The 26,710-nt window shown below is 47.2% G+C and overlaps 1 protein-coding gene and 1 long non-coding RNA gene across 2 annotated transcripts; one reads left to right on the top strand and one right to left on the bottom strand.

The window, feature by feature from the left end:
• Positions 1 to 1,244: 1,244 nt before the first annotated feature.
• Positions 1,245 to 26,710, top strand: LIG3 (DNA ligase 3; the record flags this gene model as incomplete). Its single annotated transcript, XM_034752860.1, is given in 18 exon segments — positions 1,245 to 1,388; positions 4,151 to 4,348; positions 4,831 to 4,982; positions 5,764 to 5,930; positions 8,885 to 8,962; positions 9,085 to 9,253; positions 9,931 to 10,086; positions 11,767 to 11,898; positions 12,804 to 12,883; positions 13,644 to 13,731; positions 15,624 to 15,701; positions 16,568 to 16,691; positions 17,073 to 17,215; positions 19,214 to 19,288; positions 20,804 to 20,950; positions 21,896 to 22,070; positions 22,478 to 22,572; positions 25,829 to 26,710. Coding segments are annotated over 18 exon segments (2,435 nt in total), but the record flags the coding sequence as incomplete, so codon positions are not given.
• Positions 3,275 to 15,782, bottom strand: LOC117867656. The gene is made up of 3 exons (XR_004643461.1): positions 15,462 to 15,782; positions 15,064 to 15,198; positions 3,275 to 3,655 (listed from the first exon to the last, which is right to left on the bottom strand). It is a non-coding gene; the product is annotated as an uncharacterized LOC117867656 (long non-coding RNA).

The following is a 26,710-nucleotide window of genomic DNA, read 5'->3' as shown; positions in this document are numbered from 1 at the left end:
TTTTTTTTCCTGTTCCCAATCTGAATTGAGGACTTCGCTTCACAAATTTCTCATCTTTAAGCTCTTTCCTTGAAAAGCTTTTCACCTTTTGGAGTCAGTCATCTAATTTAGCTGTTTAATCAGTTGACAGTGGTCACTGTTGAAAGAGGAGGAGTCTTGTATCATTCCACTGGGGCAAAGTGCATTGCTTCTGCAGTTGTTACAGACCCTGGCTACCTTAGAAACCATCTAAGAATCAAAACTTACTTTTTTTCCAAAGAGGTTGTGGCAGCTAAGGCTTTGGAGTGGATCCTTCTTCATTGCTCCATGATACTCAGGGTATGTCTTCATGGCACAGTTAACTTGGCTGATTGCCTGGGTTAGCCTAGTTTGAGTGTGAGCAGCCATACCACAAAGTATACCTGAGTTATTGTGTCCTCACTGGTGCTGCACCTTCACTTGTGTATCACTAGAACTTCTAGGAACATATCCCACGGTTCTTTGAACTGCAGGGAGCTGAGGTGCTCTGATTTCCCAGTGAGTTGAGAAAACTTGTCTGTCCTTGGGGGCAGTTGAGGGGAACTGTGGGAAGTCATTGGAGGACTATCAGCACTTGAGCTAGTTATTATTATTTGTATTACTGTGGTGCCATGTTCATGGACCAGGCCCCCGTTGTGTTAGGCACTGTCCAAACATAGAACAAAAAGAAGGTTCCTGCCCCAGGTAGCTTAGCCTGCATCGTCACTGAAAAATGGGAGGATTACCAGCCTGAGTGAAAGTGGCACCCAGACTCTAGCCTATCTCCCCAGATGGGCCAGTTAACCCAAGTTTAAAGCATCCCTAAACTCATGTGAGAGTGCTTTTTATGTGTGGATCGGAGGGGTTAGAGGCAACATCTAAACAAGTGTGCCTGAGTCAACTCTGCAGTGAAGAGAGATTCTCAGAATTCAAGCACTAAAAGAGTGGAAGAGGGAAGCACTGTTGTCTAACGGGGAGAGCAAGACACTGGGAGCCTCAAATCTTGGCTACCATTCCCCGCTAGCTCTGTCTTGCTGTGAGCTTTGGCATATCACTTAACCGCTCTGTTTTCTTATTTGTAAAATGTTTACCTATCCCCTCCTTCCATGTGTTATGCGGGTTAATTGTTTGTAAGTTCTGACAGAAGTTGCTCATTGCAAAGTATTGTAAATTACTTACCTGGTTTCGTTGTTGGGGATTACGGGTTGCGTTGACCCCGATGCTTTACCTCTTACTATGTTCTACAGAGGCCAATTCCAAGGCTGCGACCACACCTAAGAAAAAGGCGACAATCCAGGCGAAGATCTCCGCCAGTGGACAGATAACCAGTCCCAAGAAGGAGCTACTAGCTACCCCCAATCCATCACCAAAGAAATTCTCTGGCTTCACAGGTGGGAATTATGCTGATGCTGGGGGAACCTTCATTCTTCTTATAGCAGCATTAGCAGTGGAGTTTCAATTTGAGTCAAACCTCAGGAGTTTATATCTAGTGAATAAGAAATGATTTAGTGGTAACAAAACTTTATATTTTATTTACTTTGTGTAGACAAAGTTAAGTGTTTTCTAAGCTGTCAGTCATAAAAGAACTGATGTTTGCATTATTTTGGTGATAAATTATTGGAGATATCCCATCTCCTAGAACTGAAAGGGACCTTGATAGGTCATCGAGTCCAGCCACCTGCCTTCACTAGCAGGACCAAGTACCGATTTTGCCCCAGATCCCTAAGTGGCCCCCTCAAGGATTGAACTCACAACCCTGGGTTTAGCAGGCCAATGCTCAAACCACTGAGCTATCCCTCCCCCTTTTGATGTGTACAAAAGGGATTAAACCTACCAAATCTTCTGCCCAGAAAGAGTAAGGAGACTGGAGAACTGTATTTATAAGTCTAGATCAGTGGCTTCCAATCTTTCATTTGTAAGCCCCTAAAAAATGCAACCCCCTTTGGAAATCTTAGACACAGTCTGCAGACCCCCAGGAGCTCGTGGACCACAGGTTGAAACCACTGGTCTAGATCAAATGTTGACTCCAGTTATCTGTAATCAGAAGGACCTGCACCTGTCAGTGGAAAAGCTCTGATTGACATTAGGGGGAGCAGGATCTGGACTCAGTTGTATGCATCAACAAGGATGTTATTTTGAAACCTAGAACTGAAGTGGAGAGCATTTTTATTTTGTGACTTACGCTGGCTACCTGGCTGGTTCTTTGAAGAGCCTTTGGGATTTGGAAACTGCTCCTTTTTCTATGGAAAGAGAGGCTGAAATAAACCAGGTAGCACAATCTGGGATTTTTTTTTAATATTTAGTGACACTTGTTAAAGTAAAATCACTTTCCCTCAAAATTGCAGAAATGTGAGCACAGGCCTTCTTTGCCTTGGTACCACTGGAAAAAACTTCATTTCTAAATGAAAATTCAGTAAGCATGTTTTATTGTATTGGACAAACTCTAGTTTTGTAGGTTATTTCATCGTGCTCAGAATTGTATAACAGAAGCTAGAGATGGAAAGACTCCATTATTTCACCCAGTCTTTCTTGCCCATATAGGATTCTCTTATGCTGTTTTCTAGTTTTGTCCAGTTTAGCTCTAAGAAATTGAGCGTCCATCTTTCTTTTGGGTGAGGGAAGGGAAACCACAAAGTTGGCAAGTGTAGAAATAAATTTCTCATGGTTTTCAGAATATAACTGTCCAGAAGCTGTGCACTCTTCATCCCTCCCAAGTGGAGTAGTATCCTGTAACTGAAAGCTTCTGTAATAAGTTGCGTATTTGCTGATTAGTTCCTGAACCTTAGAATCATAGAATATCAGGGTTGGAAGGGACCTCCGGATCTAGTCCAACTCCCTGCTCAAAGCAGGACCAATCCTCAACTAAATCATCCCAGCCAGGGCTTTGTCAAGCCTGACCTTAAAAACCTCTAAGGATGGAGATTCCACCACCTCCCTAGGTAACACGTTCCAGTGCTTCACCACCCTCCTAGTGAAATAGTGTTTCCTAATATCCAACCTAGACCTCCCTCACTGCAACTTGAGACCATTACTCCTTGTTCTGTTATCTGCCACCACTGAGAACAGCCAAGCTCCATCGTCTTTGGAACTGCCCCTTCAGGTAGTTGAAAGTAGCTATCAAATCCCCCCTCACTCTTCTCTTCTGCAGACTAAACAATCCCAGTTTCCTCAGCCTCTCCTCATAAGTCATGTGTTCCAGCCCCCTAATCATTTTTGTTGCCCTCCGCTGGACTTTCCAATTTTTCCACATCCTTCTTGTAGTGTGGGGCCCAAAACTGGACACGGTACTCCAGATGAGGCCTCACCAATGTCGAATAGAGGGGAATGATCACCTTGTGAGCAGTAAAGAGGCCTGGGTTTAGTTAATTACGTTATTGCTAGGGTATTGATCCTCTTGTCTCTAACATCAAGACAAACAGATGCTCACTGGGTACACAGAGTAATTACATTATTACAGTAGAACCTAGTTTATCCATAGGCAACTGGAAATTGGATTGTGTCCCCTCAAGTTCACCTGTTGCATAGTAAAACAAATTTCAAATTAGTTAAATCAGGGGACTTGGAATTTGTTTTATTTGGATGAACTGGTTGTAGTGTACTTCAGGAGGCCGAATCCGGTTTGTGGCTCGTGGGATGGGCTCCATCTTGGCATCTGCCTCTGGAAGTTGAGTGGGAAGAAATGAAAAATGGTTAGGGAGGGATCATAAGGGAGCCTGCAGCTTTGTCAAGCCTTTTCCTTCCACTGAAGGTTGCCTTTTGCTGTGAGAATATTGGGAAAACCTGATGCTGGAGTGGAGAATTGCCTATACAGTGAGAATAAAATAAAATTATCATGCTGACAGATCCTTTCTCATTGAGATTTTAACTTTATTTCATAAATTCCAGAAAATTCTCATGTGCTCGGAGTGCAAAGTACATACTAAAGTAGTTGAATTTTTTGTTAAAAATGCACATTCAGATTTTTAATCATGATTTTACAAATCTCATTGCTGTGCACTTCACTACTCACGTCTGAAGCTTTGCCAGCTTGTTGGGATTGTTCTTGCTTTTCATTTGCCTGGACAGTAGTGACCCTCATCTTCAAAGTTTGTACCCTATCATCCCAACCCTATTTATCAAAAGTTAAATACATGCTGTGTCTCCTTTTGTACAGTTAAACCGGGCAATTCTGATGAAGCCCCTGAAAGCTCTCCCCACAAGTCTAGCCTCTCTGCAAAGAAGTGTGACCCAAAGCACAAGGATTGCTTGCTGCGGGAGTTCAGAAAGTTGTGCGCCATGGTTGCCGAGAAGCCCAGCTATAACGTGAAAACGCAGATCATTCAGGACTTCTTGCAAAAAGGAACTGCGGGAGGTGTGTGTGATTCCTGCTTGGCATTTTTTGGTGTTGGGAGGGCATCTGAAAATACTGAACGGCAAAGGCCACCCAGCTTTATGTCAGGGATGGGGACAAAGGACAGTCAAGTCCATGAGTAAGATATGATTCACAGAGGTGTGCGCTGCATCACTTTTGTCTCTGTTGTGATGTGGGCAGTGCCTACAGTATGGACTGCCTTGCTCTCGTCTGTCTTCTAGATAAATTCAATAAGACTGGGTCCCGTGGTGGGATCAGGAGAAATTTTTGTAGCTGGTGCTAAATTTGCAGTATCAGAATTAGCTATGGGGGACCAAGTGGGAGGTGCCCTTGAATGTAGAGTAGTACCCCATAGGGCAACGCATAGTGGGCCGTGGTTGTGTTGCTGTACTTACCTGCTGGGCCCCTGCGTACATGAATCTAGAGTCTGTCGCTGAGACCAATGTCTGACAGTTTCTAATGATGCACACGCCCTTTTCCAGATGGCTTCCATGGTGACCTCTACCTGACTATTAAGCTGCTATTACCAGGTGTTATTAAAAGTGTTTACAACGTGAACGACAAGCAGATTGTCAAACTGTTCAGCAGGATTTTCAACTGCAGCCAGGATGAGATGGTCCGAGACCTGGAGCAGGTCAGTAAAGAGATGGAGACCGCATGTTCGTTTCATCTCTCGCTGTTCAGCCCCTTGATACTGAAACCGTGCACATTTTCCTTCCCTTGAAAGGATTATAAGATTTCAGAGCTGGAGTTGGTGGTTCTCTTTCATCATGAAGCTTCGCACAAACTGGACCTCTTGTATAATGGTATTCCAACAGAATGCAGGCTAGCGTTATGATGCGCATCAGTTAACCCCTAGCATCCAGGACTAAAGCTATGCTAATGTAAAAGTTATGAACAATACACTGGTCACACTTGACACACTGAAATGTTTGCTGCAGCTACCCCAGGGGTTCTTATTTTTGTCCCATTTAACTGATTGTTTTGCAAGGACTTACTTTAAAATAAAAGCAAAATTATAATCCAAACTATCATGATGGGTCCACTTCTGTAGGCTTAGAGGGTACTAGCTTCCAGTGAACTCAGCAAGAATTCACGGCACATAAACTCTACAAGATTGGATTCATGGTGAGGAAATTAAAGGCCCCAAATGTTGCAGTGGTGGAAAATCTAATGTCTGTGTCTTGCATATACCACTTAAAAAATAAATGGCTAGGAAGACAATCCCAGTGCTGCGTCAGTGTTGCCCTTCCTTGCTCTTTGCTTGTGACCCATTCATAGAGGTCTGGCATCAGACTCCCTTTTTCCCCTCCTACTAAAGATCTAATTGACTCATACTTCATCTCCATCCCTTTTGCCTTAGTCTCCTGCCAAAGGTTTGATAAACACCCTGGTTTTGTTTGTTTTGGAGACAGGGAGATGTTTCCGAAACTGTGCGCATCTTTTTTGAAGAGAGCAAGTCCTGCCCTCCGGCTGCCAAAAGTCTCCTTACCATCCAGGAAGTGGATGAGTTCCTCACTCAACTTTCAAAGCTTTCCAAGGAGGACGACCAGCAAAGTGTGCTGCAGGATATCGCTAGCAGGTAGGGTGAGACACTGGTAAATCTGACTCTGAGGCCATAAACACAAACCAGTGCGTGGTTCTGGTTATTTTTTAAGGGGATAAGGATCGGTCTCTTGTATTTAGATAGCTGGTTTGAATCCAGCTCACATTTGTAGTCTTTGCACTCTGGCTTTTTGACAGTCTGTGTGCAATGTGTTGGTCTCAGTGCAGTTCCTAGTGGATAAGTGTGCACATTAAAAACGATAACCACAATGGTTACTGATGAAAAGGCCATACAGACTGAACTTGCTCCTCGCATCTATAAAGGGTCCTTCAGTGGCAGAGTTGAATCTCATTTGAGTACTGATCAGCGTGGAGAGCATGTTGCTTTTGCTCATGGTGCGGGTAAAGAATTTCAGTCTTGGCTATCAAGTCAGTATCTAGCACCAGCACTGAGCAGAAGGTCAACAGAGAAACTTCTGATCTAATCGGAACGTAAAGCTGCAGTTCTCAGCCACTGTGAGGGAAGAAACCCTAAAGAACCTGGGCATGTGTCTTGCTCGATCACCATACAGGTTTCTGGCTATGGACCAGTTACCGTATTTTTAATTTACATTAATTTGTTACATTTCAAAATGAAGTTGTTAACGATCTTTCTACAACTTCTGTATATGAAGAAATAGAATTACTGTAGGGGTTAAATTTGAAGGACACTGTGAAGTCCTTCAAGCCATCTGTTTTTGGGCCTGTAAGAGTGTAACATCTCATACATTTTTGTTCTTTGACCATAGTAAGGCTTTTAAATTGATCCTTCTGGACCTGAATAATGATAAACACTTGGGCCAAGATGTTCCAGTGTAGCAAATTATTTTTAGTGCCTCCATTTTTTGAGTGCTTAACTTTTGAGATACCTTAAAGGGGCCTGATTTGCAGTGCCCAGGACTTTCTGAAAATCAGATCCGTGAAAGCATCTCACGTTGGACACCCAAAATCACTTTTAAAAATCTGGACGCTGATATTTACCATGCCACACAGACTTGGTGTCATTCATCTGTCTAAAGTCAAGTATTTAATACTTCATTCCATCTATACTTAGTGCATGATTCAACTGATGTGGATAGGAATGCTGCATAGTGCAGAAGTCAGTGTTTAACCGCTTTGTCAGTGAGACTGAACTGTTACCACCATCGGTTTTTTCTCAACTGATGTGTGATAAGAGCTCCACTGCAGCCAGCTTCCTGTTTGCTTCTCCTAATGGCTGTGTGTCACATACTTGTTTCTTGGTTTTTGCAAATATGCTCTTATTCTATTGCTAGTTATTGCCAAAAGGATGAATTCCTTGGAGTTTGCAGTGAGACCTTGTTGGGTTTTTCCATTTTCCCAGATTCTGCATGTTCTCAGTCTTTTTGGTAACTCTCCTTTAATTTGTATTGGGGTTGGTCTCTCTTGTCCCTTACTGGAAAATATTGACTTGAGAGAATCATCCTTTAACTGAGCTACGAGTAGAGTTATAGGAAGTCAGTCAAATTTTCAGCTCTTCTTGGGTCCCAGGGCCAAGATCCCACTGAGATGACACTAATGCTCAACATCTAGAACAGCGGTTCTCAAACTTTTTAGCAACCTGAAGAGACCCATTTTGATTAAAAAAAATTTCGTGGACCCTCAAGCTCCCCACTCAGCCCCAGGCCCCGACCCCACTCCACCCCTTCCCTCAAGGCCCCATCCCTGCCCCTCCTCTTCCCTGCCTCTTTCCACCCCCTCCTCCGAGCATGCCCCATCCCCACTCCTCCCCCTCCATCCCAGCACCTCCTGCACGCCGGGGAACTGAGGGTAGGTACTCTAGGGGGTCCACCAGCCATGCTGTTCGCCTCTTCCCCCTCCCTCCCAGTGCCTCCTGCACGCCGCTGAACGGCTGTTCCCCAGCACGCAGGAGGCACTGGGAAGGATGGAGAGGAGTTGAGGGAGGGGCTGGCGGACCCCCTGGAATACGCTCGCAGACCCCAGTTTGAGAAATGCTGGTCTAAAGGTTGATACAAAGAAGTCTATCCTCTGACCTCTTACGTAGCATCATTGCAAACTGCTTCACAAACTGTATGCATAGAACAGCACTGGATAGCCCTCCTCCCAGAGATGACTGTATTTGCTAAATAACCCGTTGTACAACAGTGAGAAAAGGGCAAATCCCGGTGTTAAATCCTGTGGCATCTTTAATATCTAGACATTTCACACACGGTCTCTTCTAAAAGCCCACTCACCACCACGTGCAGTAAATTGCATGGAACTCAGTTTCCTGCTGAAGGATGAAAGGTTTTGACCCTGCTGGGATTTGAACCTATGCTTCTGGAGAGTTTTGGAGCCTTATCCTAAAGTTTAGATCACTGGCTGAGCCATCCCCTTAATGCATTTCGTTTGATTATTTGCATAGATTGTTGGGAGCTGAGTGAGTGTTTCAATCAATACCAGACACCCTGATTTCAGTACTGTGCCCTGCTGAGTGTGTGGCTTGTATCTGCTCTAATTTCAGCAGACAGTGGGCATACCTCCAACATGGACAGTGATCGTATTGCTGAAATGCAGCTATGCCATCTGCCTCGTGATTTGCATAACACACATGTAACAGTGAGATCAATTATACACCTCGCTTTCCAAGGAAACTGATGGGAGCTCCATTTCCTCAGTCATTCAGAGCTCTAGAAAATATGTTGCAGTGACTGCGGGGCTGGTGGCATGGTTTTAAACTGCTCTTCTGCAGAGAGGCCCACGTTGTGTTATGTAACTGCTATTGTAATGACACTATACAAGCTAAAAACTTTGTGGGACTCAAATTTGAAGAGGGTCCTCATCTTTAACTTCTGCGTTTGTGTAGTCATACTCTCATTCTGCTGCATTGTTTATCCCGTGGTGCTGAGGTCTGGAGCAGATCCCTTTCCCTATTATCAAGGGAAGGAGTAGTTCAGATGAACATCTTCTGATTGAATCCTCTTTTCATTTTAGGTGCACGGGGAATGACCTGAAATGCATCATCCGGCTAATAAAGCACGATCTGAAAATGAATGCTGGTGCAAAGCATGTGTGAGTTCCACATTTACTGTATGAGACGTAAAAAACGGAAGCCAGCAGCAGTCTCCTTAACTGTCTGCGGAGAGGCTGGGCTTGAGAGAGTGACTTTCTTTTTCCCCCTTAATTGTTTAAAGGTTGGATGCTTTAGATCCTAATGCCTATGAGGCATTCAAAGCCTCCCGCAATCTCCAGAATGTGGTGGAGCGAGTGCTGAGGAACCAGCAGGAGGCTGAGAAGTTGCCAGGTCTGAAGCGAACCCTCAGCGTCCAGGCCTCACTGATGACCCCTGTTCAGCCCATGCTGGTAACGTGGATTTCCTCATTACTTTGCATAGGAGGGAGAGATGAGGATCCTCATGCAAACTGTCCTGAGATCCTGACCTTTAAGGATCAATAGACGCATAAATGGTTATGTAAGATGGGGTGCGAGGCACAGATCTAGTACCTGGCTTTAAACTGCTCTTCCATGGAGAGGCCTGCACGAAGTGTGTTGTATAAGTGTTATTGTAGTGATGTGAAATAAGCAAAAATCTCTCTCTGGAACTCACGTTTCTTCAATTTCTTCTGGCTTTTCTTTGGAAAGTTTTGTAGAAAATCATGTCTGCTCTTTTGGGGCACAATGCTTCAGATAGTTAGTTTGTTTCTTTAGTTGGAACAAAAGAAACTAAATATTTCTTGGCTAAAAAAATCTTGGCTAAGTGGTCCCTAGAGGGGAAGAAGGTACTTACAGCCTCTAAATATTTGGAAGAGGTGAAGTTTACGTGGAGCGAGATGGAGCTCTAAATAAGATTGACTGAGTTAAATTAAGAAAAAGAGAACTTGGTCTGAAGGTCAGGAGATATTCCCTGATAACACGATCTGTTTAACGGGGAACTTGTCAGCAGGAAATCTGTCATTCCAAGAAACTAGTTAAAAGTAATTCCAGTCACTACCTTCACAAGTGAAGTTTTCATGGGATTCTTCTTTCCTGTCTTCTGTAAGGCTGAAGCCTGCAAGTCAATCGACTACGCCATGAAGAAGTGCCCCAATGGGATGTATGCAGAGATCAAATACGATGGGGAGCGAGTTCAGGTCCACAAGAATGGAGATCACTTCAGCTACTTCAGCCGAAGCCTCAAACCTGTCCTCCCTCACAAAGTAAGCAGAGTCCTAAGCTCCCTTTTGTAACTTGCCTTCGGTTTGCTTTTCTCCTCTCCCGGCTCATGTGATAAACCGTGAATTCCCCAGCAGTTCCTGGAGCCAAGAAGCCCAGTGTCTGTTGCAGACCATTGTGCACCATATCAAATGTTCTATGAATTTTGAAAACTGCATTCAGCACTGTGGGCAGAATTCATTGTTAAGCTCTTGGAGCATGTCTATACTGCACAGTAAGCCTGGTCTCTGACTCAGGTTTGAGCCGAAGCCCTGCTTTCTTCCACACCCAAACTTGGGTCAGCAAGCACTCAGGACCTGGGTCCGTAGGACCCTTCTAGGGGGTTGGGTCACAGCCTGAGTCCTTGGGCGCAAGCCCTGTCATTTTGCAGTGTGAATACAGCTGAAGCTGCACACCCGAGTCAAAAGGTCTGCATAGTGCAGTGTGGATGTGTGAGATCTTGGTCCAGGCCAGAAGGGACCGTTGTGATCATCTAGTCTGTTCTCCCGTACAGCACAGGCCAGAGAACTTCCCTAAAATAATTCCTACAGCAGATCTTTCAGAAAAATATTCCATGTAGATTGAAAAATTGTCTGATGGAGAATCCACCATTATCCTCAGTAAATTGTTCCAGTGATTAATTACTCTCCTCATTCTAAATTCATGCCGTATTTCCAGTCTGAATTTGTCTAGCTTCAACTTCCAGCCAGTGGATCATGTTGTATCTTTCTCTGCTAGATTGAAGAGCATGTTATTAAATGTTTGTTCCCTATGTAGATACTTGTAGACTGTAATCAAGTCAGCCCTTAACCCTTGTCATGATAAATAGATTGAGCTCTTTGAGTCTCACTATAAAGGGTGTTTTCTAATCCTGTAATTGGTGGGAAATGCCCAGATACTGCTGGGAACTGAGAGTCATTTTGACACCACACGTTCAATGGTTGCTTTGATTCAAAGACAGTGTGTGAAAGCTGGTGAATGATGCTGGACGCTTGTCCCATTTGGTAAGATTTACATTAGGAGGAGTATTTGTGGCGTGCGAGAGAACTGGTTCGTACTGTGAGGCACATGCCAAGGCTCAGACTTGTACCTTGTTCTGAAAGCCTAAGTCTGAACTCACTCTCCATCTTCTAGAATTCGTGTCCTATATACAAACCTGCTTCCTCCCTCCTACCTCTCCTTTCCATGTTTCTCCATAACTCCCTCTCCCGGCCTGGGAAAGTCTGAGGGATTGTGATTCTGCCGCTCCTTTGTACCTACCCCAGTCTCTTTCCTACACCTCTCATTGCCGGGGATGCTTTGGCTGCCTTAAGGCATGGGTTGAATGGCATTGTGTTATGGATGGTTGCAGTGTGTTTAATACTACAGCCTTATCTGCTACACAAAGTTGAAAGGGGGAAATTGCTCCCCCTGCAGGTTACTGCCGGTATGTTCCCATGTGCTTATAGCTCTGATTCAATTATCTCTCCAGTGTACAATTGCTTGCTGCTTGGGATAGTGAGACGCTATCCAGCCAAGTACATTGCGTTCTGAGTGGAAAACATTGTGTGTATTGCTGTGTTTGCTTTCCTCCCAGGACTGCATGAAGGGTGGGGGGCCCCCATCTTTGCTAATAGAACGGGACAGACCCCTAGGCAGACTTAGAGAGTGTAAAGAAAGTAAGTCATTGCTATGTGCTTTTTCAGGTAGCCCATTTTAAGGACTTCATCCCTCAGGCTTTCCCTGGTGGACATAGTATGATCCTGGATGCGGAAGTTCTTCTGATTGACAACAAAGCCGGCAAACCGCTACCCTTCGGGACCCTTGGAGTGCATAAGGTACCAAAGTGGGCACTTGCCATGTGTTGCTGCCGCAGTCTGAAGGTTAAAGCTGGTTGTTTAGATGCGATTAGTCTGTCAACTTGTCAAAAAATTTTATGCAGTTCATTATCACTTAGGGCCATTCACATACCCAGTGCTGAATAGAACGCTAGAGGAAGATCTGGTCCCTGGCCCAAGGATGTGATAGTGTCAATTAGAAGGTACTGCTGAGGCACAGTGCACTAGATTATCCGAAGATCGTCTGATCAAATGGTGGTCCAGATGTTTGGGAAACTTCCGCCCAGGATGGATATTTTAAAAAAAAGATTGCAGGGAAAAATCAGTCACTTACAGGCTTCTCTGCCATTGAATATTCAGGATTGCTTGCAACATTCTTTAGCAGATGGAAAAGGACAAAATGATACTGACCTGAGCTTTAGGTCTATATCAGTATGATTTTAAAGCTCAGACCTATGTTAAACTGAGGTGAGGATCAGGGCCATAAACTGAGAATTAAATTGGAACTGTTTTATTGATTTCTAAGGAGCCGGTTATCTGAAATCAATGGAAGGTTTGTTTGTGTTTTCCTCATAGCAGTAACTCCTTTTACTTGGGTTGCTTTAAGCCATTAATATCATGTAGCTTTTATTACCAGGTCACTTGGAAATTAACATATTTTATTTTCCTATTTTGTATGTAAAGAGACACTGTAAATTTAAATCAGGCTTTGTAAGAATGTTTATGGCTGTTGCAAAATACAATTTTAGCATGAAAGATTAAAGAGGGGAAAATATTTTTCTGTTTAGTGTTTTGTATGCTTGAGAGCACTTTGCATATAGTCACATTTCTCCTGTATTCCTGCTTGCATAATAGCTTTTGATGGTAAAAACAGATTGATTTCTTTGATCTTAATTGTTTTGCAGAAAGCTGCTTTCCAGGATGCCAATGTCTGCTTGTTCGTGTTTGACTGCATCTATTTCAATGACACCAGCCTGATGGACAGGTGTGTTGGGCAGACCGCTTCATTGATGTTCAGGATGGAGAAATAGGTGTAGGGCAACATTTTCTAAAGCACCTAAGTTCCATTTTCAAAATTGACTTAAGCATTTGGGAGCCTAAGTCACACTGAAAGACAGTGGGATTTAGGCTCTTAAGTACCCAAGTCCCTTTTGAAAATGGAATTTGGGCTTTTAAGTGAGGCACTTTTGAAAATATCAACCCTAGTCTGACGATAGCTCTGCACGTTTTCCTCCTCAAAATTCTGGCTGGCATACTGGCAAATGGCATATAGGACACAGATTTCCAGCCAGAATTTTGGGAAGGAAATAAAACACCCTACATTTTTAGTGTTGCTTATAATGTGGTCAACATTTAAGAGCAAAAGAGTAGACACCAGGACTCCTTGGTTGTGTTCAGAACTCTGCCACTAACTACTCCTGTTGTGAGCTTTGGCAGGTCACTCCTGTGTGCCACAGTTCATTTGTATAATGTATACGTAATATATGATCTGTAATGAAGACCATCTAATTCACAGAGGGGTTGTGAGGCTTGCTCAGTATTGGCAAAGCACTTTGAGATCCTTGCGTTATCAGTGCTGTAAGTGAAAGTTGTTGTTAAAAACAGAACTTTCCACTTCTCTGTGTGGAAATAAATGTAGGAAGGCATTTGCTAAGTGCTGTTTAAATGTTCACGTGACTAGTACTTTGTGTTGATGGGGATCTTTTGCTTCTCATTGGTTGATGTGTCTGTACTGTGTTTCTTAGGCCCCTGCGTGAGCGTCGAAAGTTTCTCCATGATAACATGGTGGAAATCCCCAACCGGATACTTTTCTCCGAGATGAAGCATGTCACAGTGAGTTCAGTTTCAACTAGTAAAAAGGCATCTTAAATGGTAATCTCTCTGGCCTATGAACTGGGCACTTTGCAGCCCCATGATTAATGGAGCAGCAGTATACTTAGTGGTACAATTGTGGTGATTGTTATCCAAGTGATTGTCCTCCTGGATTCTGCTTCTGGTGTGCTCAGATTCTTTTGGCCTTCGGTGTTTGGGGCTGCACCTGCTCTCCTGCTTGAGGGCATAAAGGGTGGAGTGGGCTCATCATTTCTTACTATCTGTGGCAGCAATATGGAACCTTTGTAGTGTCTGTCTGCTTACTCTATGCGCCGTGCAATTTTTCGTAGACTAGTTAATAGTATAGTTAGAGAAGCTCCTGCAAGAACATAGGGAGCAGCTGAAATCCATTGTGAGGGATAGTTAGTAGCCCAAACATCACTACTGGCTGCAGTAGATGCTTCAGATACAGCAGCTCGGTCAGTGTCCCCTTCCAGCAACATGAGCGGGGCTCTAATCTTTGGAAATACTGAAAGAGAGGGGTCCAAATGACTATTGGGCACCTTCCAGCTGAAGGTTGTGATCTGTCCAATGCATTTACTGATGAATCCCTGCATGCTTTGAAAGATTCAAGAGCCACTCTCCACTCATTGGGAGTTTGCACACCAGCTCCTAGGAGGAAACAGTGACTTTCTGCTTATAACTACAATGCACAAAGGACATTGGAGCCACTGAGGGAGAAACAGGGGTTCCAGCACAAGAGGCCCTCTGCCTCTTTCTCCCCTACTGCACACCTTGTGTCTACCTCACAGCAAGTTTGTCACCATCATTGAGAGCCAATTAGAACCATCCAAAGATTTATGCCCCTTTGCCCCCCGCCCCCTCTTTGACAACACCTTTTTTTATTTTGGGGAGGCCTGGACTCAGATTAATGTTTCTTAGAAATTATAACAAGGGATATTCCATCCAATTTCAGTTGCTTCCTTCCCACCTCATTCCCTGTCGCTACTGTTAAAACAAGTGGATTTTCCTTCTAAACCTTGGAGCAGTGGGAGGAGGTGCATTTGGAACTCAGAGGGAAGAGGTTTTACTGATCTTTTTGAGGATTAGATAACAAGGGAAGCTAGCACCTGATTCTAGATTTGAGATGTCTCAACAGGTGGACGTTAGTCCATGCTTTCATGCAGCACTATACCTTAGCTGAGGCATCAAGATCTGATGCCTGCTTTGGTTGAGTTGTCCTGCCGTCCTTTAAATAGGACTCCTAAGATCAACCTCCTGAATGAGATTACTGCTGTCTAGTCACCAGGAGTGGAATCTATGTGGACAATCACTTGAAGAACGGTTACTTACCTTGGTGAGTGTGTAGTCCACCTGGATTCCATGACCAGCCCTCCTCCTCTTCCACTACAACAGAGTCTTATATCATCTGGATGCTGTATGGTGAAGGAACTGAGGGACAGTTGGGTCTGCTCCACCGTCTTCTGCCTGTAGGTGAGGAGCACGAGGATGTCAAAGACTTAAGCACAGCCCCAAAAGACACTGCCAGCCAAAAGAATCTGCTCTTACATGTGTGGAGTCATGTGCCCCAGAATTGGAATCCATTTGGATGACACATCTAGAATAACCACATTTACTGTAAGGTCAATGACAGTTCTTTGTGTTTGGAGATATTAGTGGCAGTAGTCATTACATGCACAGACTGACAATAGAGAAAAGCAGGTAATGGGGCTTGCCTCTCTGAAGATCACCTGCTGAAACCAGCTTCTTGTTCATTTCCCTTGCAGTCACTTCATTTTCTGTATGCATTTCTGCTCCTGCCTGAGAGCTGTAACGGTAGGCACGGGAATGTCCATGAACACACCTCTATCTGGTAGGGTAATCTTATCACAACAGTTTCCTTTTCCTTCCAGAAAGCTTCAGATCTGGCAGATATGATCAATCGAGTCATCCGGGAGGGGCTGGAAGGACTGGTGCTGAAAGATATAAAGGCAAGTCTGCTTATGGTCATGATCTTTCCTTGCTTAGACTTTCTCTGGAATCTTGGAGTAACAATTTCTCAGGAGAAGATTGCGCTATGTGTAATGTTAAATTGTTTTCATCTAATCTTACCTTGAACTCTGCTCTTAAGTAGATAAAAGCCTTTGAACTATGCCGAGAATGCCTTACAGTTGATTTCATTTGAGCTCCAGATTACTCACTGCTTCTTACCTAAACCAGTGTTGTTCTCACTTCCTTCCCTCCTCGCGTATTGTTTTCCTGCCATCTGGTCTCCTGGTTATCTAAATGCGTTTGAAGCAGGGCTGTATTGTGCTCTTGTGCCTGTAGCAGTGTAGTCCAGTAGCTAGGGCACTGAACTGGGAGTCAGGAAACATGGCTTCTAGTCATGGCTCTGTGTGACGATAGACATGTCACAACATTTCCCCATGCCTCAGTTTCTCCCTTTGTAAAATGTGGATAATGATACTTTAACCCCCTTTGAAAGTGATTTGAGACCAATGGATGAAAACAGTATGTGGCACTTGTTTAGTATTAGCCTGTTTTTGAAGTGTCATGTCATGCTGGATTTTGGTAGGTGCTGTTTTCATGAACAAGGGAAGCCTTAGTCTAAACCTTTCCTTCTGAACTGGAGTATTGAAGTACTCTAGTACAGTGTTTCTCAACCTTTTTGATACCAGGGACTGACTTGCTGCATTTCTAAATTGTCAGGGAGATCTCAGGGACCAGCCCAGTCCACGGACTGGTCGTGGAAACACGGCTCAAGTACAGATAGAAGTTTTGGGCCACTTTTTGAAATGGTTCCCTACAGAAATCTGAATGGGTTCCTTTCTGATTCAGCGTTCTTGCTTATTTGCAGAGTACGTATGAGCCCGGTAAACGTCACTGGCTAAAAGTGAAAAAGGACTATCTGAATGAAGGTGCCATGGCTGACACGGCAGACCTGGTGGTTCTGGGAGCTTTCTATGGACAAGGCAGTAAAGGTATGTCTCCTTGAACTAACGTGAGTTGATAACTTGCCTATGCTTCAGGTGGGAGAAAAATCTCTGGTTCATTGGTTTCCAGGCAACTGTGCTCTTACCTGTGTGTGTGCGCGCTGTAACCCATGATACAGCTAGCAGCCCAGCTCCATTGTGGTCTAGAGTGTGCACAGCCGCATGAGTTGGCAGCTGGTGCACTGTGGCCCAATGTACAGATGTTCATTGTTAAGCTTTGTGGGTGGGGGTTTGCCTGGCTGGAATCCCGGTCACAAGCCTGAAGTCCCAAGGATCAGAGACCGGGAATCTTGATGGCTCTTTGTGTGCTGTGAAGTGGTGGGCTCCCCCTGGCACTGCGATGCTGAACCCCCCTGCTCCCTGTTCCAGGTGGGATGATGTCCATTTTCCTCATGGGCTGCTATGACCCCAAGAGCCAGAAATGGTGCACGGTGACAAAGTGTGCTGGTGGGCACGATGATGCCACCCTGGCTCGCCTGCAGACGGAGCTGGACATGGTGAAGATCAGCAAGGTGAGGGGGGCTCTGGCATGCACATCTTGTATTTGGATCCAAGCTCAGTGTGTGAGGCTACTGGCCATTCAGTTCCCATTCAGGCTACTAGACATTCCGATGAGAAGCAGCAAATGGCAGTTTGTGTGGTTTGCTGTGCTTATCCTCACTAGCCACTAGATGGGAGCGTTGCTTCACAAACGCTGAGGCCACAACATTCAAATGCAAGTGCCTTTGACACCTAAATCTAGGGTGGGCAAACTTTTTGGGCCGAGGGCAACATCTGGGTGGGGAAATTGTATGCAGGGCCGGGGCAGGGAGTTGGGGTGCGGGAGGGAGTGCAGAGTGTGGGAGGGAATGCAGTGTGCAGGAAGGGGCTCAGAGCAATGGATTGGGGCAGAGGAGGGGTGCGGAGTATATGAGGGGCTCAGGGAAGGGGGTCGGAGTGCAGAGTGCAGGAGGGGCTCAGGGCAGGGGTGCAGGAGGGGGCTCAGGGCAGGGGGGTGGGGTGCAGGAGGGGTGCGAGGTGTACGAGGGGGCTCAGGGCAGGGAGTTGGGGGGTGGGGTACAGGAGGGTTTCAGGCTCCAGGGTGACAGCAGCGCGCACTGGGGCCTGACCCTCACCCCGACCCTGCGCTGCTCCCGGAAGCACTGCGGTCCCTGGCTGGGGGGGCGGAGGGCTCTGCGTGCTGCCCTTGCTGCACCTCCAGGTACCTCCCCCGAAGCTCCCATTGGCTGCGGTTCCCTATTCCTGCCCAATGGGAGCTGCAGGGGGCGGTGCCTGGAGGCAAGGGCAATGCATGGAGCCCTCTACTCCACCCTCCCCCACCACCCGGGGGCCGCAGGGACGTGATGACGGCAGCGCCACGGGCCAGATCCAAAGCCCTGAGGGGCCGTAGTTTGCCCACCCCTGCCTAAGTCCAATATCTCAGGCCACTTTAAGTGTCATCTAGGGGCAGAATTTTAAATACCAAGTTGGCAAATATTGGGCTTGGAGCATTTCCCTGGCATTTTGGAAGGTTGAGAATTAATTTTGCCTGGCACATCTGTGTAGACTAAAATCTGTTTATAACGCGTTAAACCATTTGGGGAAACGCTTAATTTTCACATGGGATGAACATATAGATGGAAGCCAAGTCTCCCAAATCAGCAAAGGGGTTGCTGCAGATCTAAGGGATACACTGCCTCCCAGTACCTGCTTTCCTGGGGCCTGAGGGAGTATCTTGGCCTCTTAATGGTAGAGATCCCTTGTGCGGAGATGCAGTGAGCTGTTGCTAATCTACCAGGTGTTAGTGTTAATCATGATGATGTCGTATTCAGGCCTGTATATTTGCCTGAGATAGAATTTTGGGTCTTGTGTACCCATTTGATTTTTGATATTTTTATATTCTTACTAATATGTGTGAACAAAGACACTGTTACATCTGCCCACAAGCAGATTGGGGGGGGGGATAAGAGAGAGAGCTAAAGCGTTGCTGGGCAGAATGGGAGTGTAATATACGAACACACACTTGAAGGACAGTCCTGCCTCAAACTCCTCTCCTGAGATAAGGTCAAGCAACTAGGCGGGAGGAGCAAGGAGGGTTGGGGGAAAGGTATAAGAAACACTAAAAGGCCAAAGAAATGCCTGTCTCTCTGACCGAAGCACAACCTCACTCCTTACCCATCTCATGGGGTACAAAAGAGGTGGTGCTGAAGCCCCAAGACCCTCCAAAATGGAACACGACTATAAATAGTAAGGGGTGGGACCAAGGGCATGCACTACAGGTATAATTATGCCCCCTAAGGAAGGGGAAAAGGGGGACCCTGGGGGAAAAAGGCTCTGCTGGCGTGCAGAGCTATGGATATGCCACTTCGGACTTCTGGTCTTCTGCTTTCTGTCTGCGGGCCAAGAACCAGGGTAAGGGCTAACATCCCCTTCAACACGTATTTGCTGTTGGAGCAGGTTCGTGTTTTATCAGGCATATTGTTGTAATAATCACCCTTCCTCTGCTTAATCCTATCCTCTTGGCCTTCTAGGATCCCAGTAAAATTCCAAGTTGGCTGAAAATTAACAAGATCTATTATCCAGACTTCATTGTTCCAGACCCAAAGGCAAGTGCTTCCACGGACAGATCACGCTTTCCAGGGTTGGCGTGAGGCAATGCACTAATCTCTTTTTCTATGTACAGAGTAGTTTCTGCGGTGGGGCTCTGAGAGGAAGCACAGGTTCTCAATGTCGCATTTGCAGACTTTCTTGGGGAAAAATATGCCGGTGCATCAAACCTCATCTAAGATTTAAATTTTTTTAAAATTGAGGTTTCCAGCCCAAGTTGCTAAGAGAGAAATTGACAGAAATCTTTAGAGCAGTGGTTTCCAAACTGCAGGTCGCAACCCAGTACTGGGTCGCGGAATGTCATGCACTGGGTCGGGGCAGCTCTAGTCAGCACCGCCAACCGGGCCGTTAGCTAGTCCCGCCGACAGGACTAGCTAAGGCAGGCTAGTCCCTACCTGTTCTCACACCACACTGTGCCCCGGAAGCGGCCAGCAGCAGGTCCAGCTCCTAGGCAGGGGGGCCATAGGACTCTGCGCGCTGCCCCCGCCCTGAGCACCAGCTCCGCACTCCCATTGGCCGGGGGGCGGTGCCTGCAGGCAAGAGCCCCGCGGGGCCGCTTGCACGCCTCCGTGCCGGACCTGCAGCTGGCCACTTCCAGGGCGCAGCAGTCTGCAGTGCGGAATGGGAGCCGCCTGAGGTAAGGCCACGTCCCACTACCCTGCCCCAGTCCTGAGACACCCCCCCCCCCAAACCCAGAGCCCTCTCCTGCACCCCAAACCCCTGATCCCCAGCCCAGAGCCTGCACCCCCAGCCCAGAGCCCTGACCCCCTCCTACACCCCAAACCCCTGCCCCAGCCCAGAGCCCCCTCCCATACCCTGAACCCCTCATTCCCAGCCCCACCCCGCAGCCCACACCCCCAACCCTCTGCCCCAGCCCTGAGCCCCTCCCACACCCCAAGCCCCTCATCCCCAGCTCCGTTGGGTCGCAGGCATCAACAACTTTCTTCAACTGGGTCACCAGAAAAAAAGCTTGAAAACCACTGCTTTAGAGGACTCATTTACTTCTGGAAAAATCCTGTTTCTCCCAAACACCTGATCCCAGCAAACTCACTTTTCCCAACAAATCCATCCTGGCGAGGGACCTCACGTGAAATGTCAGGCAGAAAGGAACTTTACTAAGTTAAAGGGCTCGTGAAAATTGAATTGCAACCTTAAATATCTACTGTCACTCCATAATTTTGCAGATGTCTTCAGTGCCATGCATATCTGTTATATTTATTATCTCAAAGTTGACACACATGTGCACACAATCTGTGATACTTCTGGTCATATAATTAATTGAAAACACAACAGAGTTACTATTTATGGCTCCCTGTAGGTGTTTGTTAGACGATCTAATGGCAACACTCAAAGGATTAATTTGTGTGTATTTAGCTCAGTTTGGCATGATCTGTTGCAGTGAAAGAGATGGGGGGAGGGCTCAGACATGCATTCAGTTAGTAGAAGAGAGAGGATTACAAAGGAAAATAATGTTGGGCTTTCTTGCTGATGAATCTCCAATATTCTCGGTCTAGAAAGCCCCAGTGTGGGAGATCACAGGTGCTGAGTTCTCTAAAGCAGAAGCCCACACTGCAGATGGGATCTCCATCCGCTTCCCTCGCTGCACCCGGATCCGAGATGACAAAGACTGGAAGACTGCCACCAACCTCCCTCAGCTCAAGGTGAGACTTGTAATATATTCACTGGTGTAGCACAGTAAGGACATAAATCCGAAGGGAAACCCCTTCATAAAGTTACAGGCAAATTCTGATTGCATCTTGTGTACAAAGACATTTGCTGGAATTGGTGTTTGTGGTGATAGGCTGCATTTTTGCTCTGCTTCTGAGATCAGTTTGGTTATTTAGATTGTAAACTCTTTGGGGCAGGGATTATGTGCTTCTGTTTGTACAGCACCTAGCACCGTGGGGCCCAGTTCTTGGTTGGTTCTTAGGCACTAGCATAATAAATGTGATTAATAATGATACTGGACAGCAATAGGCTTTCCTGAGGCTTTCGGATACGAGTTACTAGAGCATTTGTGCACCGTTGGGAAATATTTGGCAACACATTGCATTAGCTCTTGTAACAGCCAGGATGATGGAGGAAGACTTTTTTCTGGAAAGGGGTAACCTCCACCCCCTGAGTTCTGCCAGTCTTACCACATTCTACCAATGTCCAATAAAGGATGGAGAGACATCTGGGAATTGACTGTAAGGGAGGGGTGATCATAGTGTGACAGCAAGGTCAGAATGGCAATCTGCCAAGAGCCTGAAGCACAATCGCTGGGCACAACATGACCGCGTCCTTTTACCTGTCCCATCCTTGACTGATTGAAATGGGTTCTTGGTTTCCTTCACCAGGCAGCTGTTCTCGGCCTCACCATTGTCATTTGGTGTTTAATCATGACCCTTTATGTTCTCCTAGTGTCTTGCCTGGAGCAGCTGCTAGGAATTCAGGAGAGGGTGGAGGATGTGGAGAGCGTGAGGAAAGGGCTTCAGAGGGCAGGTGCTGGAGAGAGGATCCCTAGGGGGTGCCTGGTTTATCGCTTGCGTCTCTGGGCATTTCACATGTGATGTCAGGGAACTTCACTGTGGCTAACAGGCAGTATCTGTTTCCTTGCGGGACAGGATCTGTACCAGCTCTCCAAGGAGAAGTCCGATTTCAATATCGTTGTAGCAGAGGAGGAAGGGTCCACAGCCAGCAGCAGTGGCGAGAATGAGGGAAATTCTAGGTCTTCCACACCCCACAAAATTGCTAAGACACCCCCAAGCAAGTCACCTGCAAAAGCCAAGAAGCAAGAAGGTAAGAGAGTGCCCTCCACAGAGTGTAAGGGCCTCTGGGGATTGGGGTTTGGTGGCTGGGCTTCCGTTTGCCTTCAGCTAACACTGGTGTATGTCTTGCAGCACCATGTACCTAACGTTAGTGTCAGTCGCACGGTGCGAAGGTGTGAGCGCCTGTGGTTTTGGCGTTGCAATTCACAACGTCAAGTGAATTGTGGTTCTGAGGCTCCCTGGGACTGAGAGGTGGAAGCCAGGCTAATGTGGTGCTACAACCCAGTATTGAGACAACCTGGTAAATTAATAAAAACACTCCGATACAGTGATTAGAGCAGGGAACTTATTCTCCTCTCTCCATCTGTGCATCCAAACCTGCTTTAAAACACCCCCGTCTCTGCAAAGTGCACTAATCCAGGCCATTCCTGTTGACAGGCAGCAAAGCAGTTGGTCGATCCCCCCAGAAGAAGGTGGAGGACAAGCGAGGGGAGAAACGGAAAGCAGCCGAGCTGGATGACAACAGAAAGAAGGTACGGACGGCTGGGTGGGGATGGCTTCAGACCAGTGGGGGAGCTGCAGGGCAGTTAAGAGGCGGGGAAAATTAAGGCGCATGAGTGTTCCAGAACAAAGCTGAAGCAGAGGCCATGTGCTGTGCAGGGGGCAGCTAGGCTGCTACGGTGTCTGCCATACTGGAGTCTATGGGCCTGATGTAACCTTCCCCTGAACCTTGGGTAGCAGTAGTATTCTCCGGTGACCAGCAGCAAGCAATAGCCAGCCATGCCCTGGGGAGAAGGACTAAGGGTTGGCCTGGAGCATGCCACTGCTAAGTGGGGGCGCCCTCATCGGTTCACTTCCAGCTTTTCCACCTTGCATCCAGCCAAGGAGCTGGGGAGACCCAGACCCCCACCCTGGAGATTAGGCGCCGGAGCTGCCTCCTGTGAAGTTGATCCAGCGATTGGGAGGGAAGGGAGGCGCTTCCTCTAACTCAGAATTGCGGGATCTGCTCGCTGTCCGCGCAGTACAGTGGGCCCCGGGGAGCAGCAGAGTGGAGTCCGTTGCTTTGGGACATATTCCCCGGCATGGCTGCAGCCAGCTCTCTGGAAAACAAGGGTTGCCAGGCTGCAGTACGTGAGGCCTGGCATGTGGAGGTGGGTGCTTTAAGCCTTCCTGCTTCAATCTGCTCTTGGCCACTGCACCCAGTGGAGGAAGATCTGCCAGAACCGTATCCAATCTCTGGGCCAAGCCAATAGGCCATTCAGGCTAGGAGGAGGTACATTCAGTCTTTTGGAGAAGCCAGTAAGAGAGAGGGGGGTGGGGGGGAAAGGAGCCATGAGGAAGGGTGAATTGGAACGTGCTGTGAGTTACTCAGGGGGGCTGGGGCCTCGTACCCCCAAGCACATGCAGAGCCACGTCTCGGCTAAGAAGGAGACTCTGTGCAAGCAGACCTGCCGCTCAGGGGGGCTGTTGTTTATTGTTGCAGAGCAGACGTAGAGAGAGAACCAGCAGGCGAGCTGGGCACCCAGGAAGGTGCTAGCAGATCAGCATGTAGAAGAGCTAGAGCCTTTTCCAGCCACTCTCGTAGAGCAGCCCGTTAGCTAGTCATTAAAGACTGAAATAAACTGACTGGATTTTTCTGTTGCGAAAGAGCCCGCTGATAGTGTTGCACTGCAGCTGGGTTTGCAGGAAATGACTGAGGCGTCTGGTAGATGCGGTGAGCAGGCACGTTGGCTCATTCAGGAGCCTGGCTCTCTTCCAGATGTTCGTTACACCGTGTGCATTCTCAGTCCGCCTCTGCCCTCCATCCTGGGCAAAGCAGGGATGACTCAGTAGTTGCCCACTGGATTGGTTGTAAGCCAGTCTGAGAACCGGAGTTCAGTGAAATGTAAAAGCAGAAACGGTAGCAGCAAGCCCCTCCGACTGAGCCGGTCTCCTCCCCTCCTTTCACACGGAGTACAGAGTGGCTGAGATAACGGGGCTTGTCATGCCAGAGCCGCTCGGGGCCCATCGTCCTGACTGCCGCAGCGGGCTGGACTAGATGTTGTGACAGAAGGCACGGCTCTTACTGCACCCGGGCGTTGGTGCAGTGCTGTGTGTGGAAGCGGTCGGGGTGCAGAGGGGAGGAAGTGTCTGTCCTGATCCCAGCTGGGGATCACGTTATGTCCTACAGGATGAAGTCTGAGCCATTCCAGTGTCTGCATTAACTAGTGTACCTGTGCAACTTACGTAAGTGACTCATCATTGGGAGGATAAAGTCACGTGGCTACGTGGCCCAGGCACCCGAAAGGCTTGTAGAGTTTGGGGGTTTTAAATCAATCGACTGATCTTCAGCCCCACCCATTAGTTGGGTGACTGCCAGGTGGGTCTGCAGAAGGAGAGTGATCACGTCATGGATCAGTTTGGGGAGGCGTTCCATGCGGAGAGCATGGTGCGGAAGAAAGCATAGCCACCCTAGAGATGCCTGGACAGGCTGGCAGAGCTGATCAGGAACGCGCAGGTGAGGACAAGGAGCTGTCCCGTGACACAGTAGATGAGGAACAGGGGCTGGAAAAATTGGGCTTTGCTGTGCCAATCGGCAGTAAACCCTTCAACGAGCAAGTGCACTGGCGCCTGTAGCAGGCTGTGCTGGCCCTGCCGAGCTCTCTGAGGAAGGTTTGAGCTTGGTGGCCTTTGCCTGGAGAGAAATGGCAAAGGCCCTGCGTGGCTCTGTACGAGCTGGGGGGGGATCAGGTACAGGGAAAAGAGTCCCTGGGTTTGGGTCGGCTGGACAACTCCTGATGTGAATAGCAAGTGCTAACTCTCAGGCTACCGTGCTGCACTAGACAAACTGAAATACACCGACTGCCAAAGGCACTGGGCATCTCGGCAGCAGGCTGGAGGTCGCTTGTCGCTTGTTTTGGTCACTGGCCCCTGAGAGCAGCCAGCTAGAGGTAACGCTTGGGGCTAATACAGTGGCCCTTTAGCTCTTGCTAAGGCACTTAGCTATGGACTCACAGTTCAGTTGCAGGATCCAACTTTCACAGGAGTGTGTCTGGGTGTGAGAGATCCCAGTGCAGATGGATTAACTAAACCCAAAGAGTGAGGGATTTACAATGGTAAGACAGTCTCTGAACTGGGATTAGAACAAGAGCCTCTTGGTTTGCAGCCCCCTCTTCTGAGCTCACAGGACTCTGTACTCGAGGGGGTCATGCTTGGAACCTGCTGAATACTTTCAAAGAACTGAGATTGGGGCGCTGGAGGGCGTTTGTTCAGTTTGACAGTGTCAGCTTGTGGTGTCCTGCTGGGTTCTTAGCAGGCATTGCTGCAGAGAAGGGATAAGGGGTTGGCCCTATAAACCTCTACCTACAGCACCACCTGCAGATCCACCACTACGTGTCTCAGGAGAGTTGTCACTTGTCTTGTCCTGCTGCAGCTTTCACACTGCACAGCGGCAGCATAGTAGGTAAGGCCCTGTACTTCCTACTCATCTGGGTTTGGGGGGCATCTTGCTGCCTCAGCGTGCTCCCTGTTCACCACCTGCTGGGTGAGCCCCTCTGAATTGGAGGTCCCATTTGAAACAACACTGAACATTTTCAGCATTGAGAAAAGAGAGTCTTTGTTCCCAAAGCTTTTATTAAATAAGCTGCATCCTTATTTGTGTTGCAGTAGCACCCAAAGACCACCGAGAGCTGTACGTAGTGAGTCCATGCCTGAAGAGCGCTTATTCTAGTAAAGCACCCAGGCCACTCTAGTCTCTTTCCCACTCTTATTTCGCCTCACCATCTTTTTCTATTTCCCCACAATTCGCAGACGCTGCTGGACATATTTACAGGGGTGAAGCTGTACCTACCGCCCTCCGTGGAGCACTTCAGCAAAATCCGCCGGTACTTTGTGGCGTATGATGGAGACCTTGTGCAAGAGTTCGACACTGCCTCAGCAACACACGTAATAGGGGATGTTGATGAGAACCCTGGAGCCAAACGCGTCTCTCCTGACTGGATCTGGGAGTGTATCCGGAAACGGAGGCTGGTGGCCCCCTGTTAAAAACTCAAGGCAGCTGCCTGGCCCAACACTGCTGTGCTCTAGGAAGGAACTCCTTAAGGGAACAGCAGCGACTAGGCAGGTGGAAGAGAGGCTGAGATCTGTCAAATGCCTGGAGTTCCTCACAGCTGGGCTCTAAGGACCCATAGCAACCACTTTGATTTTTATCAGTGCCAGCTGGAATGAATTCAGAGATCTCACTAAAGATGGCACCATTGGAATCCGTTCTTTCTGTCCATCATTTGAACCCATCCGTTCGATCTAGGTGCTGATTTCATCGATTTTGTTTTAAAGTTTGGGTATTTTTATAAATAAAAACTACACAATGGCTTCTCCTTTCCGGTAAGGACAGATATTCTTCTCAGGCTGTTCTGTATCTGAACAGAAGACAAACCCTGGCAGTGTGTATAACTTCCTATAGACGTATTACCAGTATGAACTTGCTGCACACTACTATAATTCAAACAAAAGAAGGCTAGTCTAAACTCTGCCATTTATACTGCTTGGTATTTTCTCCTCGGGGTTTATTTTAAGACTGTTGCTGGCTAACCTGTTTCAACAATCAAACCTATAGGTCAGCATCCAGAAACAGTTAGACAGTGTTTCATTTTAAAACGGGGCCAAATAAACTTCCGTTAAGGGTTTGTGTCA

This window comes from Trachemys scripta, chromosome 18 (genome assembly GCF_013100865.1).
Source record: "Trachemys scripta elegans isolate TJP31775 chromosome 18, CAS_Tse_1.0, whole genome shotgun sequence".
In the NCBI taxonomy this organism is placed as follows: Eukaryota; Metazoa; Chordata; order Testudines; family Emydidae; genus Trachemys; species Trachemys scripta.
This window is presented reverse-complemented; position numbering and strand designations above follow the sequence as displayed.